The sequence below is a fragment of the Coenobita brevimanus genome, chromosome 39 (genome assembly GCF_032717465.1).
Source record: "Coenobita brevimanus isolate Jiangsu-jjx chromosome 39, ASM3271746v2, whole genome shotgun sequence".
Classification (NCBI taxonomy): domain Eukaryota; kingdom Metazoa; phylum Arthropoda; class Malacostraca; order Decapoda; family Coenobitidae; genus Coenobita; species Coenobita brevimanus.
The window spans coordinates 27,895,137-27,913,430 of record NC_136992.1 but is presented as its reverse complement, the minus strand read 5'-3'; the positions used below and the strand labels follow the sequence as shown (position 1 = coordinate 27,913,430).

Sequence of the window (18,294 nt, the reverse complement as noted above, 5' to 3'; positions counted from 1 at the left end):
GGAGGGGAGAGCAGGGAGGGAGTTAGAGAGGGGGTGAGGTACAGAGGGAGTGAGACCGGGAGGGAGTTAGGTAGAGTGGGGGAGGCAGGGAGGGAGGCAAAGAGGGAGTAAAGGAAGGTAGGGGAGGTAGGGAGGGAAGCAGGCAGGCAGAAAAAGGAGGGAAGAGAGGGAGGCAAGAAGAGAGGAGGAGGTGGGGACTTAGGCAGGAAGAGTGAGGCAAGGTGTGAGGCAGGGAGAGTGTGGCACGGTGGGTGAGGTAGGGGATGAGGAGGGGTGGGTGAAGCAGGGGATGAGGCAGTGGATGAGGCGAGGCGGATGAGGCAGGGCGTGAGGCGGGGCGGGTGAGGCAGGGCGTGAGGCGGGGCGGGTGAGGCAGGGTGTGAGGCGGGGCGGGTGAGGCAGACAGTGGAAGTAATTAAAGTGAGGCAGGGCGGACACAGAGCTCCATAACACAGGGTTGTAATTGGCTACTGAGGTAGGCAGGAAGGCAGGACGGGAAGGACTGAAGGAAGGTAGACAGGCAGGACTGAAGGAAGGCAGACAGGAAGGACAGAAGGAAGGCAGACAGGAAGGACAGAAGGAAGGCAGACAGGAAGGACTGAAGGAAGGCAGACAGGAAGGACTGAAGGAAGGCAGACAGGAAGGACAGAAGGAAGGCAGACAGGAAGGACTGAAGGAAGGCAGACAGGAAGGACAGAAGGAAGGCAGACAGGAAGGACAGAAGGAAGGCAGACAGGAAGGACTGAAGGAAGGCAGACAAGAAGGACAGAAGGAAGGCAGACAGGAAGGACTGAAGGAAGGCAGACAGGAAGGACAGAAGGAAGGCAGACAGGAAGGACAGAAGGAAGGCAGACAGGAAGAACTGAAGGAAGGCAGACAGGAAGGACAGAAGGAAGGCAGACAAGAAGGAATCAGGGAAGGCAGAGAGGACGAACTGAAGGAAGGCAGACAGGATGGAAGGAAGAAAGGGAGGAAGGCAGGCACAGAAAGAGCGGCTGGGAGGGCGAGGCAGACAGGCAGCGACAGGGATAAGAGACAGTGACGTGAGGGACAAAAGGGAGTCTGGGAAACTAAGGGGAGTAAGGCAGGGAGGTAAGAAGGGAGGCAGGGAGGTAAGAATGGAGGCAGGGAGGTAAGATGGGAGGCAGGGAGGTAAGGAGGGGGGCAAGGAGGTAAGGAGGGGGGCAGGGAGGTAAGGAGGGAAGCAGGGAGAAAGACAAGGGAGTGTAAAGGAAACAACAGGAGACCTATTGGTACTTTCTGTGAGTCCACGTGAACACTGACAAGCAAAATGACTCCCCCATCCCACTAGCACAAACCAGCAGGAATATTGTGTGTGTATATATATATATATATATATATATATATATATATATATATATATATATATATATATATATATATATATATATATATATACGGCACCCCTTTGTGGTAGACAGCGCCTCACCGAGATCCTTCACAAGGCAGGAAACAGAGAAATACATTTTTTTATTATTTTGACTCCCGGGTGGGCACCGCAACTGCTTCACCTTGGCTACACTGCGTCACCAGGTGTAGGCTCCCCGTCAGTGCCTGAATGAAGTAAGTGGAATAGGAATAGCAATGGAGGAATAAAAAAATGACACCACCACTCACCTAAATGAACAGAAGTCCGGGTGGAAGTGTGTTGGGGGCACCACCTCCACCTCCACCAGCCTCTCCACCTCTTCCTTAGTCACCTAGGGCAGAAAATAATAATAATAATAATAATAATAATAATAATAATAATCGTTTGGGAATACAACTCTTACAATAGTGCGTTTACGCTCACCTGGCCAATACTTCATTAACCCCTTCAATACGAGAGACTGGCGGTGACACTGATATAACTGGACGATGTTAGAAAGATTTATATTAAGAATAGGACAGTAAGGCATCATAAGCAAAATAAATCGCTCAGGAAAAGGTGCTAGGGAGAATATGGGCCTAAGACTTACCCACTCCCTTCAGTCGGCCCAGAGCTGAATGAAATCGTCTTGTGGAGGAAAAAGAAACAAGGCAGAGTAATTTGAGGATTATTTTCTGCTTATTTTTTTCCTTCTCCACTTGGGGCAGATCTCTCGTAGTGAAGGGGTTAACGGAGGGTTTAGAAAAATATCTCCCAGGGTTTATAATGTCTCCCAGGGTTTATAATGTCACCACCACCAACTATCACCATCACCACCACCACCATCACCACCACCACCACTGATCCCTTGTCGATCCTTGTCACCTACCATTATCACCACCAGCACCACCACCCCTACCACCACCACCAGCACCACCACCACCACCACCACCCCTACTACCACCCCTACCACCACCACACCATCCTTTTCACCATCCCATAAAATTCTAGTGTCACCTCACCACACTCCAAGGCGGCACTGCTTGTTATGTGAAGTACTGTTTAGCCTACTTGGGTCTCTGCTTCCCACCTGAGTCCAGTTTTGGCTGTGGTGGTTGTTGTGGTAGTGGTAGGTGTGGTGGTGGTGGTTGGGGGTTGTGGTAGATGTGGTGGTTGTTGTGGTAGGTGTGGTGGCTGTGGTTGTGGTTGATGTGGTGGTGGTGATTGGGGTTGCGGTAGGTGGTGGTGGTGGTTGTGGTTGTGGTAGGTGTGGTGGTGGTGGTTGTGGCTGTGGGAGGTGTGGTGGTGGCTGGGGGTTGTGGTAGGTGTGGTGGTTGTGGTTGTGGTTGATGTGGTGGTTGTGGTTGTGGTTGATGTGGTGGTTGTGGCAGTGGTAGGTGTGAAGGTGTTGTGACTGGCAGGTGTGATGGTGGTTGTAAAGTTCATAATGGTAGTTGTGGTGACTTGTGACTTGTAATGGTAGCTGTGGATGTAGTAGTTGCAGTAGTAGTAGTAGTAATAGTAGTAGTAGTAGTAGTAAGGGAACGGAGAGGGGGTGGAAAGGGACCTACTTCCACCCGTGTCGGTCTGTGTGTCTGTCTGTCATTCGTGTTACGCAAAACCAAAGAGAGAACCAGCATGGAAGTATGTGGAGGCGGATCCTATTGCCCGTAAGATTGCGTCACCAGATCTGATTAAAAAACGCCGAAGAACAGGGACACAGCCGCTGTAGTAGTAGTTGTAGTAGTAGTAGTAGTAGTAGTAGTAGCAGCAGCCCATCACCCTCATTTCGGGGGACAGGGAAGGCGATGAGGGATGTTTGTTTAACCGAGCTGCATAACCACCCAACTCCATCAGTGCCACCACGTGAAGGCATCCCTCTCCAGCACCAACAAATGAGGGTACAGGCACTCCAGTCAGTCAGTGGAATGTGGATATTGGTCCCCGCAGAATTTCCCACACGGCTGCTTTCAAACACCACGGGCGTGTTTTGTACAGCCGCGGACAAAAATATCGACCCACTTTTAAGACGAAGAGTTATGAAATTCTTAAGTAATATTTTTAAAACCGTGTCGTGGTTCCAAATCGCGCTACTGGGTTTCAAAAGTCTCGCTATTTGTCCCTATACCGGAATCACTATCCCCACACTAAGCGTCCTTCAATACCCTTTGTACTCTAACCTGGCCTAAAATTGCCATCTCGCCATCTTGAATGTTGAGGTGTAATAACGTATCAGCGTTAGAATATGATGCTAGTCAGGAAGAAGTGCTGTGGAAAAGACGTAGAGCCACAGTACTGTCTTTTTCTCCTAGAGCTACGCGAAATAAGCAGCGAATGGACGAAAATCTGGGCCAAAAAAGGTGAAAGGAGTATAGTTGCTGCCGTGGGTCCTGGCTTAAGCAGACGTGAACCCAGCAGACCGCACACACCGGCCACTTCAACCAGGCGCTCCCGGTGATTTTTATTATTATTATTATTATTATTATTTTTAAAGTCATATTGAAGGACTCTGAGTGGTATTCTACAGTAGTATGGTTAGGAAGCTTACTAACACCTCTCCCTTACCGATTTATTCTTGATTCTGCTCCGTTACTATATTCTTGTAATTCATGTGATCTATGTCGATACTGAAAAGACAAAAGAAGCAAACCAGGGGATATTAATGAACAGTTTGCAGAATAAATCGATAAGGAAGAGATGTTAGGGCCATGTGAGATGGATTTATGTTGGTACCGAAATAGAGACGGCTGACCTGGGGGAGGTGGTGGTCAGGGAGTTAAAGATGTGGTCTGCTGTGCGAGAGGCCGCGGGTTCGATCCAACTTAGGTCATGTGACAAATTTACTACTGAACATTACTTACATTTCACTACACCACACTTACTGACCCTCCACACGACCACAGTAGTAGCTGTGGTAGTTATACAGGGTTCTGGTGGTAGCAATAGTAGTTTCGGTGATGGTAATGGTGGTACTGATGGTAGACGAGGTACTTATGATGGTTGTTGTGGTAGCTATGGTGGTGGTGAGTTGTGGTAGTAGTGGTGGTAGTTGTGGTAGTTATCCTAAATATGGTAGTGATGGGTGGTGGTGGTGAGTTGTGGTAGTAGTGGTGAATGAGGACGAAGTGGTGGTAGTAGTTGTGGTAGTTAGTGTGATGAGAGTAATGGTAGTGGTGGTTGCTGTGGTAGACGTGGTGGGTGTGATTGCGGTAAATGTGGCAGAAACAGCTATTCAGTTTGCTTAGTGTGGTGTGTGTGTGTGTGTGTGTGTGTGTGTGTGTGTGTGTGTGTGTGTGTGTGTGTGTGTGTGTGTGTGTGTGTGTGTGTGTGTGTGTGTGTGTGTGTGTGTGTGTGTACTTTCCACTTACCACACGCCTTTCTATCTATCTATCTATCTGTATCAACCAATCTATTACATCAACCTATCAATCTATCTATCTATCTAACTATCTATCTATCAACCAATCTATTACATCAACCTATCTATTAACCTATCAATCTATCTATCTACCTATCTATCTATCTGTCTGTATCAACCAATCTATTACATCAACCTATCTATTAACCTATCAATCTATCTATCTATCTACCAATCTATTACATCAACCTAACTATTAACCTATCAATCTATCTATATATCTATCTAAGTCTACCTACATACCTAACTAACTCTACCTGCCTCCCCACCTTCGACTCTACCTGTCTGTCTGTCTGTCAATCTATCTATCTACCAATCCGTGTAACTCTGCCTACCTATCTATTTAACTCCACCTACCTATGTATCTATTTGTCAATCTATCTATGAAGCATTTTTTTCTTGCATTATTATTATCAACGAATTTTAAACTGACAAGATAAGACTGCCATATAAGATGCCGAGAGAGAGAGAGAGAAAAAAAAAACGAACTGCTCTCTCTCTCTCTCTCACCTTTCTTGGAAGTTTAGTCTTGAGGAAACTTGACCTCCCTCCCCTTCCTTCCTTCCTCCCTCCCTCCCTCCCTCCCCATTTCTTTTCCCTCCTTTACTTTCATTTTCTCATCTCCCTTTTCTTTGCACTTCCCTCACTTACTCTCTCTCCTTACTTCCCTCCCTTCCTTCGTTCTCTATTTTTAACTTTCTCTCTCTCTCTCTCTCTCTCTCTCTCTCTCCTTCCTTTCTCCTCCCTCCCTCCCCCCTCAATCTTTCCACTCATCTATTTCCCCTACCTTCCCCCCCTCCCTCCCTCCCTTCCTCTCTCTTTCTCTCACTCTCTCCATCTTTTTCTCTTTCATTCTCCCTCCCTCCCTCCCTCCTCCAATCTCAATATCATTTACTTCCTCTCTCTCTCTCTCTCCATTCTCTTTCTCCTCCTGCTATCGCCCTCCCTCTCCCTCCTTTTTTCTTCTTTCTCCCTCCCTCCCTCCCTTCCCCTGTAATTCACCGGGTCGGTCAGGATCACTTGATGGTCGTGATCGTCAGCATTTTACCCTCCCGGAAGGGAGCTGAGAGCTCATATAGTCCGATCTAAGGGCAAGGCTGTGACCTTCACACACCCACACACCCGTCCCCTTGCTCAAGGGGGACAGTAACCACCCACTTCTTCAGTGAAACTTTTCGCAACCTGAGCGAGGCGCGAACTCCCGTCTACCAGATGGCAAGCGAGAACGTTACCACTGCGCCAGCGAGCGGTGTGTGTGTGTGTGTGTGTGTGTGTGTGTGTGTGTGTGTGTGTGTGTGTGTGTGTGTGTGTGTGTGTGTGTGTGTGTGTTCTTTCTCTTTTCCTCCCCCTTTCTCTCTCTCCCTGTCTCTCTCTCTCTCTCTCTCTCTCTCTCTCTCTCAAAGTTTTAAGCGGATGGAAAATAATGTAACAGTTTCCCCTGAGGCTTCCGTTTTCTGTGGAGCTAATATCCATAATTATTCCCTTTTTCTTAGAGAGAGAGAGAGAGAGAGAGAGAGAGAGAGAGAGAATGAGGTCATCGAAGTGAAGGGGTAGAGGTAGACATGAGAAAGGTAAACTGCAGTAGACATTATTTTTCACCTTTTCTACTACTATTTATTGGTCTTTATTTACCTGTCTTTATTACCTTTATTTCTTTATCTGTCTATTTTACCTGTCTAATTACTTTCCTACCTGTCTGGGTCTATCTATCTGTCTGCCTAATTACGGTCTCTTTCTGCCTGTCAGCTTCCTTCCTTCTCTCTTTCTTTCCTTTCATCCCTCCTTCCTTGCTTCCTGCCTTCTTACCTGCCGAATACCTACCCCCTCCTTTTTTCCTCTCTCTCTCTCTCTCTCTCTCTCTCTCTCTCTGTTCTTCCTTTTCTCCCCCCCCCCTTTTTCCTCCTGCCTGCCTGCCTGCCTGTGGGGTGGGGCGGGGGTGCTCTGACGACTATCGATGAAGGGCCCTGCCTGGCACTCTGAGGCTAATGTCAAGGGCGGCAGGCAGGCAGGCAGAGAGAGAGGAAGAGAAAGAGCGAGAGGGAGGGGGAGGTAGACAGACACACAAACAGACGGGCAGGCAGGCAGACAGGTAGGCAGGCAGGCAGGCAGACGGACAGATAGACAGAGACAGACAGAAAGAGACAGACAAACAGACAGACAGGCAGGATGGTAGGCAGGAAAGTAGATCGACAAAAAGGAAAACTGTTTGGTGTGCAGGCAGGCAAACACACAGACAGATAGATACAGATGGGTAGGTAGGCAGGGAAGTAGATAGGTTAGGTTGGTTGGTTGGTAGATAGGCGGGTAGGTAAACAGGCAGGTACAGTATATAGGAGGCGGCGCAGTTGCTGATTTTATACAGGGGTTTTATCCGCCCCTGTGTAGAGTACAACTCTCATGTGTGGGGAGGCTCCCCACATACAGCTCTTCTCAATAGGGTGGAGTCAAAGGCTTTTCGTCTTATCAACTCTCCTCCTCTTACTGGCTCCCTTCAACCTCTGTCTCTTCGCCGCACTGTTGCATCTTTATCTCTTTTCTATCGTTACTTCCATGGTCACTGCTCCTCTGAACTGTCTGCTTGTATCCCTCCATCTCTACGACGGGCGCGTAGCACCCGTCTAGCAACAAACTCTCAACCCTTTTCTGTCCAACTCTCTAATGCAAGAGTTAACCGTAACTCCCAGTCCTTCATTTATGCAACAGGTCAACTTTGGAACTCTCTCCCTCTGTCAGTATTTCCTGCTGCCTATGATCTCCAGTCTCTCAATCGCAGTGTGCCCAGGCATCTCGAAATGATCGGATCTTGAATTTGGCTCTCTTTTTTATTGTTTTTTCTTGGAAGGAACGGTTGCGGGCTCCTGGCCTTTGGTTCCTTCTTTCTTGCATAAAAAAAAAAAGGTAAGTAGGCAGGCAGGCAGACAGGCAGACAGATGGGTAGGTGGGTGGGTAGAGAAGTAGGCAAGTAGCTATGTAGGAAGGTTGGTAAGTAGGTAGACAGGCAGGTAATCAAGCAGGACAGAGTGTAGTAGGAAGGAAGTAGGCAGGGAGGTAGGTAGGTAGGTAGGCAAGTGGCAATGTGGATGATATAATGTGAGAGAGAGAGAGAGAGAGAGAGAGAGAGAGAGAGAGAGAGAGAGAGAGAGAGAGAGAGAGAGAGAGTACACGTGCATTGTTAACCTCGCTAATTAAACACCTGTCGTCCACCTGGCTTCCTTTCATGCCACCTTAGACATGTACCCACTTAGCAGGATATTCTTGGCCTCCGTGTACGTAGGCACCCGTGTAGAAAAACGTCCTGGTTACACACACACACACACACACACACACACACATACTTCATATTCACTCTTACATAAACTTACTTCTACATACTTATTTTTACACACACACACACACACATACACACACACACACACACACACAAACACCGCTCGCTGGCTCAGTGGTAACGTTCTCGCTTGCTATCTGGTAGACGGAAGTTCGCGCCTCGCTCAGATTGCGAAAAGTTTCACTGACGAAGTGGGCGGTTACTGTCCCCCTTGAGCAAGGGGACGGGTGTGTGCGTGTGTGAAGGTCACAGCCTTGCCCTTAGATCGGACTATATGAGCTCTCAGCTCCCTTCCGGGAGGGTAAAAGCTGACGATCACGACCATCAAGTGATCCTGACCGACCCGGTGAATTACACACACACACACACATTCCATATTCACTTTTACATAAACTTACTTCTACATATTTTTACACACACACACACACACACACACACACACACACACACACACACACACACACACACACACACACACACGGGCCGAGCAACTTTAACATGGATAAAATGTCAATGAGCTGAAAGGAATAATTCGAAAAGCGTGACACAGACTGAAAGGTATATTCAGGACAGAAGCAAGGTCAACTAATTATACAGGAGGGTCAAAGGTCAAGGTCACTGGAATGGAAAAATAAACATCCCACGCGAGCGGTTAGCCCCCGTCTCCTGGGTATTGAACAGAGAGAGAGAGAGAGAGAGAGAGAGAGAGAATGTATGAAAGTAAAGAACTGTACGATTTACTGAGAGAGAGAGAGAGAGAGAGAGAGAGAGAGAGAGAGAGAGAGAGAGAGAGAGAGAGAGAATGTATGAAAGTAAAGAACTATGATTTACTGAGAGAGAGAGAGAGAGAGAGAGAGAGAGAGAGAGAGAGAGAGAGGGGGGGGTGAGGGGGCGGCAACTACGATAAAGATGATCAAAGGAGCGAATCTGCATATCAGCCGAAACTGAAATGAGGACCGAATTAACCAAGATGAAGGTAGGCAGTGGTGGTAGGCGGGGCGGGGAGAGACGGAGGAAAGAGAGAGGAGAGAAATAGAGAAAGAGAGAGAGTTGAGGAAAGTTAGAGTGAGAGAGAGAGAGTGGAGGAAAGATAGATAAGGGAGAGATATAATGAGGGGAGGGGAGGAAAGATGGGGAAAGCGGAAGGAAAATTGCTGGACTGATACACATATGAGAGAGAGAGAGAGAGAGAGAGAGAGAGAGAGAGAGAGAGAGAGAGAATGCCTATCAACTGCACGGGGGTTACTAAGGAAAACAATCAATTTGTCAAGTTCTAAGCTTCCCCTCAACCATCAGTGTTATGCTCAGGTCCCTAATTTACTGGAGGGTGAAGAGGAACGAGGGAGAAAAAGAACCTCTCTCTCTCTCTCAGTTAATGTCTCTCCCCACTCGTCCCTCCTTTCAAGCACACTCTCTCTCTCTCTCTCTCTCTCTCTCTCCTTTTCAATTATTTCCTTGAGTCCACCTCCTCCCTCCTCCTAACCTCTCCCTTTCCCCCTACTAATCCTTCTCCCTCCCTCCCCCTCCTCTCTCCCTCCTACCCCTCCCCTACCTCTCCTCCCCATCTGCCTTTCCTCACTCTGCCTCATACCAGAGGCTCTGCCTCATACCACCCCCTCCTCCCTACCTCCCCCTCCCTCCCTTCATCCTCCCACCCCTCACTACCTACGTCATCTTCCCTATCTTTCTCTCCCCCTACCCTCAGCTTCCTCCCTTCTCTTCTGGCTCACCCTTCCCTCTCCTTCCCTTCTTACCTCTCTCCTCCCTCTTCCTTCCCCTCCTCTCTCTCTCTCTCTCCTATATCCTTCCCACTCCCCCTCCCCCTCCCCTCCCCCTACCCTTCCCCCTCCCCCTCCCCTTTCTGCCTAGCCTATATAGTAATCGCTTGACCCTTCACGCGAGGCAGGCGTGACGTCACGCAGGGAGGCAGGCTGGGAAAGGCAGAGATCTTGATAGCAGGGAGGCAGGCAGGGAGGGGCAGAGATCTTGATAGCAGGGAAGCAGGCAGGGAGGAAAGAACGAAGAGAGGCAGGGAGGCAGAGATGGGGGTGAGGAGGAAGGAAGGACGGAAGGGAAGGAGGGAGGGAGGGAGGAACAGAGAGGAAGGGAGGGAGGGAGGGAGGGAGTACAATATAAACAGCAACAGACATACTGGAACTTCCGCTATCGTTTGCGACAGAATAAGCCGTAAGTATGACCTACTGTAAGTACTGTAAGTATATCTTTTCTAGTAAGTGTGATATATGTTCTAAGTCTTGTAAGTATATCTATTGTGTCTTGTAAGTATATTCTAAGTCATGTAAGTATATCCATTCTAAGTTTTGTAAGTATATGTATTGTAAGCCTTGAAAGTAAATCTATTCAAAGTCTTCTAAGTATATCCTAGTCTTGTAAGTATGAAGACAAATCCAAATCCAGTAAGCATGACACCTATTCTAGATTAGTATGACACCTATTACTATATACTCTACACCTATTAAGTATGACAGTAGGTGTGATGCCTATTCTGACACTTATGCTACGAGGGGGGGTAAAGGAAGGAGGGATGGAGAAGTATGGAGGAGAGAAGGAGGGTAGGATGGGGATGGAGGGAAGGATGGGGAAGGAGGGAAGGATGGGGAAGGAGGGAAGGATGGGGAAGGAGGGTAGGATGGCGAAGGAGGGAAGGATGGGGAAGGAGGGAAGGATGGGGAAGGAGGGAAGGATGGGGATGGAGGGAAGGATGGGGAAGGAGGGAAGGATGGGGAAGGAGGGAAGGATGGGGAAGGAGGGAAGGATGGGGAAGGAGGGAAGGATGGGGAAGGAGGGAAGGATGGGGAAGGAGGGAAGGATGGGGAAGGAGGGAAGGATGGGGAAGGAGAACAGGATGGGGAAGGAGAACAGGATGGGGAAGGAGAACAGGATGGGGAAGGAGGGAAGGATGGGGAAGGAGGGAAGGATGGAGAAGGAGGAAGGAGGGAAGGATGGGGAAGGAGGGAAGGATGGGGAAGGAGGGAAGGATGGGGAAGGAGGGAAGGATGGGGAAGGAGGGAAGGATGGGGAAGGAGGGATGGATGGGGAAGGAGGGAAGGATGGGGAAGGAGGGAAGGAGGGAGAAGTATGGAGGAGGGAAGGAGGGAAGGATGAGGAAGGAGGGAAGGATGGGGAAGGAGGGAAGGATGGAGAAGTATGGAGGAGGGAAGGATGGGGAAGGAGGGAAGGATGGGGAAGGAGGGAAGGATGGGGAAGGAGGGAAGGATGGGGAAGGAGGGAAGGTATGCAGAAAATTGAAGGAAAATGAGAAGGAAGGAGGAATGGAGGAGGAATGCGGGGGAAGAAGGGGAGATGGAGGGAGGGGTGAGAGAATGGGAGGGAGAGAGAAAACGGAGGGGTGAGTGGAAGGGAGAGAGACGACGGGAAGGAGAGCGAAACAGAGGGGAGAGAGGGAAGGAAGAAGAATGAGGGGAGAGGAAGGAGGGAGATGGGAGGGAAGGAGGAAGAGGGGAGGGAAGGAGGAAGAGGGGAGGGAAGGAGGATGAGGGGAGGGAAGGAGGAAGAGGGGAGGGAAGGAGGAAGAGGGGAGGGAAGGAGGAAGAGGGGAGGGAAGGAGGAAGAGGGGAGGGAAGGAGGATGAGGGGAGGGAAGGAGGAAGAGGGGAGGGAAGGAGGAAGAGGGGAGGGAAGGAGGAAGAGGGGAGGGAAGGAGGAAGAGGGGAGGGAAGGAGGAAGAGGGGAGGGAAGGAGGAAGAGGGGAGGGAAGGAGGATGAGGGGAGGGAAGGAGGAAGAGGGGAGGGAAGGAGGGAGATGGGAGGGAAGGAGGAAGAGGGGAGGGAAGGAGGAAGAGGGGAGGGAAGGAGGAAGAGGGGAGGGAAGGAGGATGAGGGGAGGGAAGGAGGAAGAGGGGAGGGAAGGAGGAAGAGGGGAGGGAAGGAGGAAGAGGGGTGGGAAAGAGGAAAAAGGGAGGGAAGGAGGAAGAGGAAGGGAAGGAGGTAGTTGTGGTAATTGTGGTGGTAGTAGTAGTAGTAGTTGTGGTGGTTGTGGTAGGGGTGATGGTAGTGGTGGTTGTAGCTGTGGTAAGGGTGGAGATGGTGGTGGCTTTAGTTGTGGTTGTGGTGGTAATGGTGGTAGTTGTGGTGGCTGTATTGGTAATGGTGGTAGCTGTGGTGCTGTGTGTATATTAGCAGGGGTCGATGTAGTGGTATTAGGAATGGTAGTTGTGGTAGTGGTAAACATGGTAGTTGTGGTAGTGGTATGTATGGTAGTTGTGGTAGTGGTATGTATGGTAGTTGTGGTAGTGGTATGTATGGTAGTTGTGGTAGTGGTATGTATGGTAGTTGTGGTAGTGGTATGTATGGTAGTTGTGGTAGTGGTATGTATGGTAGTTGTGGTAGTGGTATGTATGGTAGTTGTGGTAGTGGTATGTATGGTAGTTGTGGTAGTGGTATGTATGGTAGTTGTGGTAGTGGTAAGCATGGTAGTTGTGGTAGTGGTATGTATGGTAGTTGTGGTAGTGGTATGTATGGTAGTTGTGGTAGTGGTATGTATGGTAGTTGTGGTAGTGGTATGTATGGTAGTTGTGGTAGTGGTATGTATGGTAGTTGTGGTAGTGGTATGTATGGTAGTTGTGGTAGTGATCAGCATGGTAGTTGTGGTAGTGGTATGTATGGTAGTTGTGGTAGAGGTATGTATGGTAGTTGTGGTAGAGGTATGTATGGTAGTGGTATGTATGGTAGTTGTGGTAGTGGTATGTATGGTAGTTGTGGTAGTGGTATGTATGGTAGTTGTGGCAGTGGTATGTATGGTAGTTGTGGTAGTGGTAAGCATGGTAGTTGTGGTAGTGGTATGTATGGTAGTTGTGGTAGTGGTAAGCATGGTAGTTGTGGTAGTGGTAAGCATGGTAGTTGTGGTAGTGGTATGTATGGTAGTTGTGGCAGTGGTATGTATGGTAGGTATGGTGGTATTAGCTGGGGTCGACGCAGTGGTGTTAAGTATGGTAGATGTGGTAGTGGTATGTATGGTAGCTATGGTGGTATTATCAGGGGTTGGTGTACTGGTGTTATGAATGGTAGTTGTGGTAGTGGTAAGTATGGTAGTTATGGTGATATTCGCTATGGAGATGGATATTCAAGTCAACCTAACCTAACCCAAACTTCACTTAACCGAAATCATCTTAACCTAACTCAACCTAACCTAACCTAACCTAACTCAACCTAACCTAACCTCCTCCAACTCACCAGGAGGAGGGTCAAAGGAAGCGCGGAACCCACACTGGCGCTGCGGACCAAGGGCAACACTCACCAGGGCGGCGCAAATGACGGTGGGGAGGTTGTTGATGAAGGCGTGTCTCTGAAGGCGCATGAAGTCCAGCAGGGAGTGACGCCTGGCTTCACTCCTGCCCTTACTGCATGGACTCCCCTTACCGCACCCTGACCGCCCCCTGACCGCACCCCGCCGCAGCCGCACCAGGGCCTTCACCCACACCCACCGACACCCACACCCGTACGCCCACACCACGCCCATTCCACCCCCACCCCCACCACCGCTGGCTGAGAGGGAGCGGTGGGTGCGTGGTGTGGGCGTCTCCATGGTGTGGGGAGAGATGGAGGGTGGGATGGGTGGGGGAAAGGGGTTGGGAAGGGGTGTTTGTGGGAGGGTGAAGTGATGGGTGGGGGAGAGAGCGAGAGGGTGCGTGACTGGAAATGGGTGGGGGAGGGAGAGATGTGGGTGTGGGAGGGAGTAAGCTTGTGGATGGGGAGAGAAGAGAAACAGTGAGTGGGGAGAGAAGGGAATGGGTGTGTGGGTGGGGGACGGAAGGGAGTGATGGGTGGAGCAGTGGGGTGGGTGGGGAGGGAGGTAGGGAGAGGGGTGATTTGGTGTGTGCAAGGGCTATGGGGTGGCGCTGTGTGTGTGTGTGTGTGTGTGTGTGTGTGTGTGTGTGTGTGTGTGTGTGTGTGTGTGTGTGTGTGTGTGTTGGGGGAAGGGTGGGAATGGAAGTGGGGGAGGGGAAGGGATAGGTTTGGGGGTAAAGGCTGGAGTGGGAGGCTGGGGCGAGAAGTAGGGAGGGATGTATGGGTGGGGATAGGGGGATGGGTTGGGGTTATGGGTGGGACAGTAAATGAGGGGTAGGGCTTTGGCTTATGGGGATGGGGGAGGGTATGGATGGGAATGGGTGTGTGGAGAAGCAGATGTTAGGCAGGGGGAGATGTAAGTGTGTGTGGATATGGGAGGAGGGGAGCTAGTGTGGGCGTAGGGGGAAGTGGGAGCAGGGGAGTGGGTGTAGATGCTGGAGGAGTGGGTGTAGGTGTTGGGGGAGTGGGTGTAGGGGAAGAAAAGGGTGGTGGAAAGTTGGATATGGGAGCAGAATCTGTGCAGAAATGGGAGTAGGAGATGGAAATGGGTGAAGGATTAGGTTAGAAGGGGTTGGGGAACAGATGTATGAATAAAGAGGGTGGGAGTGGGTGTAAGGGGGGTGGGAGACGGGAGGGTGGGCAAGGGTTAGGGTGGGGTGGGCGGGGAGGGGCGGTATCTCTTAGCAATGGTCCCTCAAGTTCCAATATCTTCAACTCCTGTAGCAGTCTTTTAAAAAACACAAAAATAATGTACCACTGGACATAGTTCCCTGTTTCTCTTCCTCTCACTTCCTTCGTAGTCTTTTCATATTACTTCACTCACTTCCTCCTGCGTTTCGTGTCCTTAAGGCTTCATATTTACTCCTTCGAAGAGATGGATGGAAATAGCTGAGTTTGCCATCTGAATGTATTTTTCGTTTTGTCTTGGTGATTGAGTTTCGCTTCTTCTCAAAATTCTGTTTTCTTCTCGAAGCTGGATGACCAGTTGAGGTAATAGATAGATAGACCGACAGACAGGTAGATAGTTGGATGACCAGGTGAGGCGATAGAATGATAGACAGATTGACAGGTAGAAAGACTAACAGACAGGGAAACAGATATGAGATAATGTACATACGTGAGTGGATAAATGAAATACACGATCAGACAGATATGCCAACAAAAAGACATAAGTGGATGAGAATACTAGGAATATGACATACATTATAAAAAAAATGGTTACACAATCCTTCAGGTAATTATATATAAAGAAAAAACTGCTTTCGGTACACACACACACACACACACACACACACACACACACACACACACACACACACACACACACACACCCTCCTCCTCCTCTTCTTCCTCCTCCTACACTTTATGGCCATTTATTTTCGCCTTCTAAACCGAAACCTCTGAAGAAGGAAAGAGGGAAGAATGAAGGAAGGGACGAAGCAGACGGAAGGATGACATGAGGAAAACATATGAAAGGAAGAAAAGAAAGTGGGAAAAAAGAAAATTGGAAGGAAGGAAGCTAAAGGAAGGGAGGAAGGAGGGAAGAAAACGGGAGGAAAGACGGAAGAAAAGGGGAGGAAAGAAGGAAGAAAAAGGGAGGAAGGAAGGAATGAAGCTAAAGGAAGAGAGGAAAGAGGGATGAAAAGAGAAGGATGGATGGAAAAAAAGGAAGAAATGGGAAGGGAGAAGGAAGGAAGGAATGAGGAAAAGGAGAGGGAGGAAGGAAGCTAAAGGAAGGGAGGAAAGAAGGAAGAAGAGGTGAGGAAAGAAGGAAGAAATGGGACGGAAGGAATGAAGCTAAAGGAAGGGAGGAAAGAAGGAAGAGAAGGGAAGGATGGATGGAAAGAAGGAAGAAATGGGGAGGGGGAAGGAGGGAATCTAAAGGAAGGGGAGGAAAGAATGAGGAAAAAGGGAGGAGGGAAGGAAGGAAGCTAAAGGAAGGAAAAAAAGGAGGAAGGACGGAAGGAAGTTAAAGGAAGACGGGGAAAGGAAAAAGGGGGAAGGAAAGCTGTTCAAAATTATAGACAAAAAGAGAGGATAAAAAGAAAATGGAAAAGCGGATGAAGGATGATAAAGGGGAAATAAAAGAATAGAGACAGAAGGAGGGACGGAAAGAAGGAAGGAAGGAAGGATGGAAGGAAGGATGAAACGAACGAAGAAAGGAAGAAAGAAAGAAAGAAAAGAGAGGATGAAAGGAAGGAAGGAGAGAAGAAAAAACGAGAGTGGCTACACAGAGAGGACATAGAAAACGGGCGCCATCGACACCACACATAAACACAGACTTGGACATTTCGCACAAAAACATCCAACTCGACACAATAACGAATAAAATCGACAAATCAACACCATTTATACATCGACTAGCCTACTTATCAGAAACATAATAAAGCTATCTCTCTTTCTTTCCCTCTCCCTCTCACTTTTTCTCCCATTTTCGTGTCGGAGGTCCATTTAACTAAGGGACCGAAACGACGGAATTACGGGAAATCGATTGAACAGCTTGGGACGGGCCGTATTAGCCAATCAATACGTGAGGATGAGGTGATTAGGCTGCCTATGATTAAGGTGTGTCAGGTACCTTTATATCAATAGTAATAGTAGTAGTTGTAGTAGTAGTAATAGTAGTAGTAGTAGTAGTTGTAGTAGTAGCAGTAATAATAATAATAATAATAATAATAATAATAATAATAATAATGATGATGATGATGATGATCTATCTATCTATCTATAACCCGACGCCCTAATCCCGCAAAGGGTGGCCGCAGACAAAACGCCTCCAAGTCGCTGTCACCCACCATTTGACTACCCTCCCCCCAACATACACACTCCTCCCTCATATACCTCTCAACTCCATCCCTCCACCTCATCCTCGGTCTACCCCTTCCTCTCCCTCCCTCCACCTCACCTACATACACCCTCTTAGTCAGTCTTTCATTCTCCATTCTCTCCACATTTCCATGATGATGATAATAAAAATAATAATAATAATAACAATAATAATAATAATCATAATAATAATAATAATAATAATAATGCCTTCATAGCACCGTCCACTCGTCCTCCTTGAGCCAGTCTCCATTTTCTTTACATACTCGCGTTTCCCTCTCCTTCAATCAACACATCAACGCCTTAACCCCTTCACCCCGAGAGCGCTATTGTTCTTTCAGCTTCAAGAAGATTTTATTCAAGGAAGGAGAAGCATATCCCGCCTTCCTAAACCTCTTCCTTGAAAAACGTCTTTAATAAGTTCAAAAAAACTATCAAGAAAGAGGCAAGTGAGAAAAACAAGAACTTCTAACTTCTCTGGAGCTAATCTCATGTCTCAGTCTCTCCCTCTCCTTATCGGTCTGTCTCACTGTACATCATCTTCTGTCTCAAAATTCATCAAATATCTCATCCTACATCATCTTCTGTCTCAATAATCATCAAATATCTCACTCTGCATCCTCTTCTGTCTCAAAAATCATCATATATATCACTCTGCATCCTCTTCTGTCTCAAAAATCATCATATATATCACTCTGCATCCTCTTCTGTCTCAATAATCATCAAATATCTCACTCTGCATCCTCTTCTGTCTCAAAAATCATCATATATATCACTCTGCATCCTCTTCTGTCTCGAAAATCATCATATATATCACTCTGCATCCTCTTCTGTCTCAAAAATCATCATATATATCACTCTGCATCCTCTTCTGTCTCAAAAATCATCATATATATCACTCTGCATCCTATTCTGTCTCGAAAATCATCATATATATCACTCTGCATTACCCTGTGTCTCAAAAATCATCGCTTTTTCACTTAACTTCACACACCTTCAAATATTACATGAGTCTGTGAATGTCCGCACACTTCCCTTCACCATCCTCATGCAACACATCACCGTCTGCATTAAGACTGGAAATATTCATCCTTCACCATCCTCTCTCTCTAACACACACACACACACACACACACACACACCACCACCACCACCACCACCACCACCACCATCTTCAATACTATTTCTGCAATTATTTTTACTCTCTCCACCACCATCACCTTCACTCCCATTTCCGTATTTTATTTCTCTCTCTCTCTCTCTCTCTCTCTCTCTCTCTCACACACACACACACACACACACACACACACACACACACACACACACACACACACACACATACACACACACATGGACGGAAATATAAATCCGCGCGGCGCCGGACGGAAGCCAGGCCAAGTTGCATATAATGTGGTCATTGTGTGTGTGTGTGTGTGTGTGTGTGTGTGTGTGTGTGTGTGTGTGTAATTCTTTCTCTGCTTGTGTATGTGTGCCTTCAAATATGTACGTAATAGTGTATGACTGT

At 48.2% G+C, this 18,294-nt stretch overlaps 1 protein-coding gene across 1 annotated transcript in view; it reads right to left on the bottom strand.

Moving 5' to 3' along the window:
- LOC145396833 (cGMP-dependent 3',5'-cyclic phosphodiesterase-like) overlaps positions 1-18,294 on the bottom strand; it is a 74,610-nt gene that overhangs the window by 20,679 nt on the left and 35,637 nt on the right. The window contains exon 11 of the mRNA XM_080270117.1: positions 1,639-1,721. Coding sequence (XP_080126243.1) covers positions 1,639-1,721 — 83 coding nt within the window. The remainder of the gene's footprint in view (positions 1-1,638; positions 1,722-18,294) is intronic.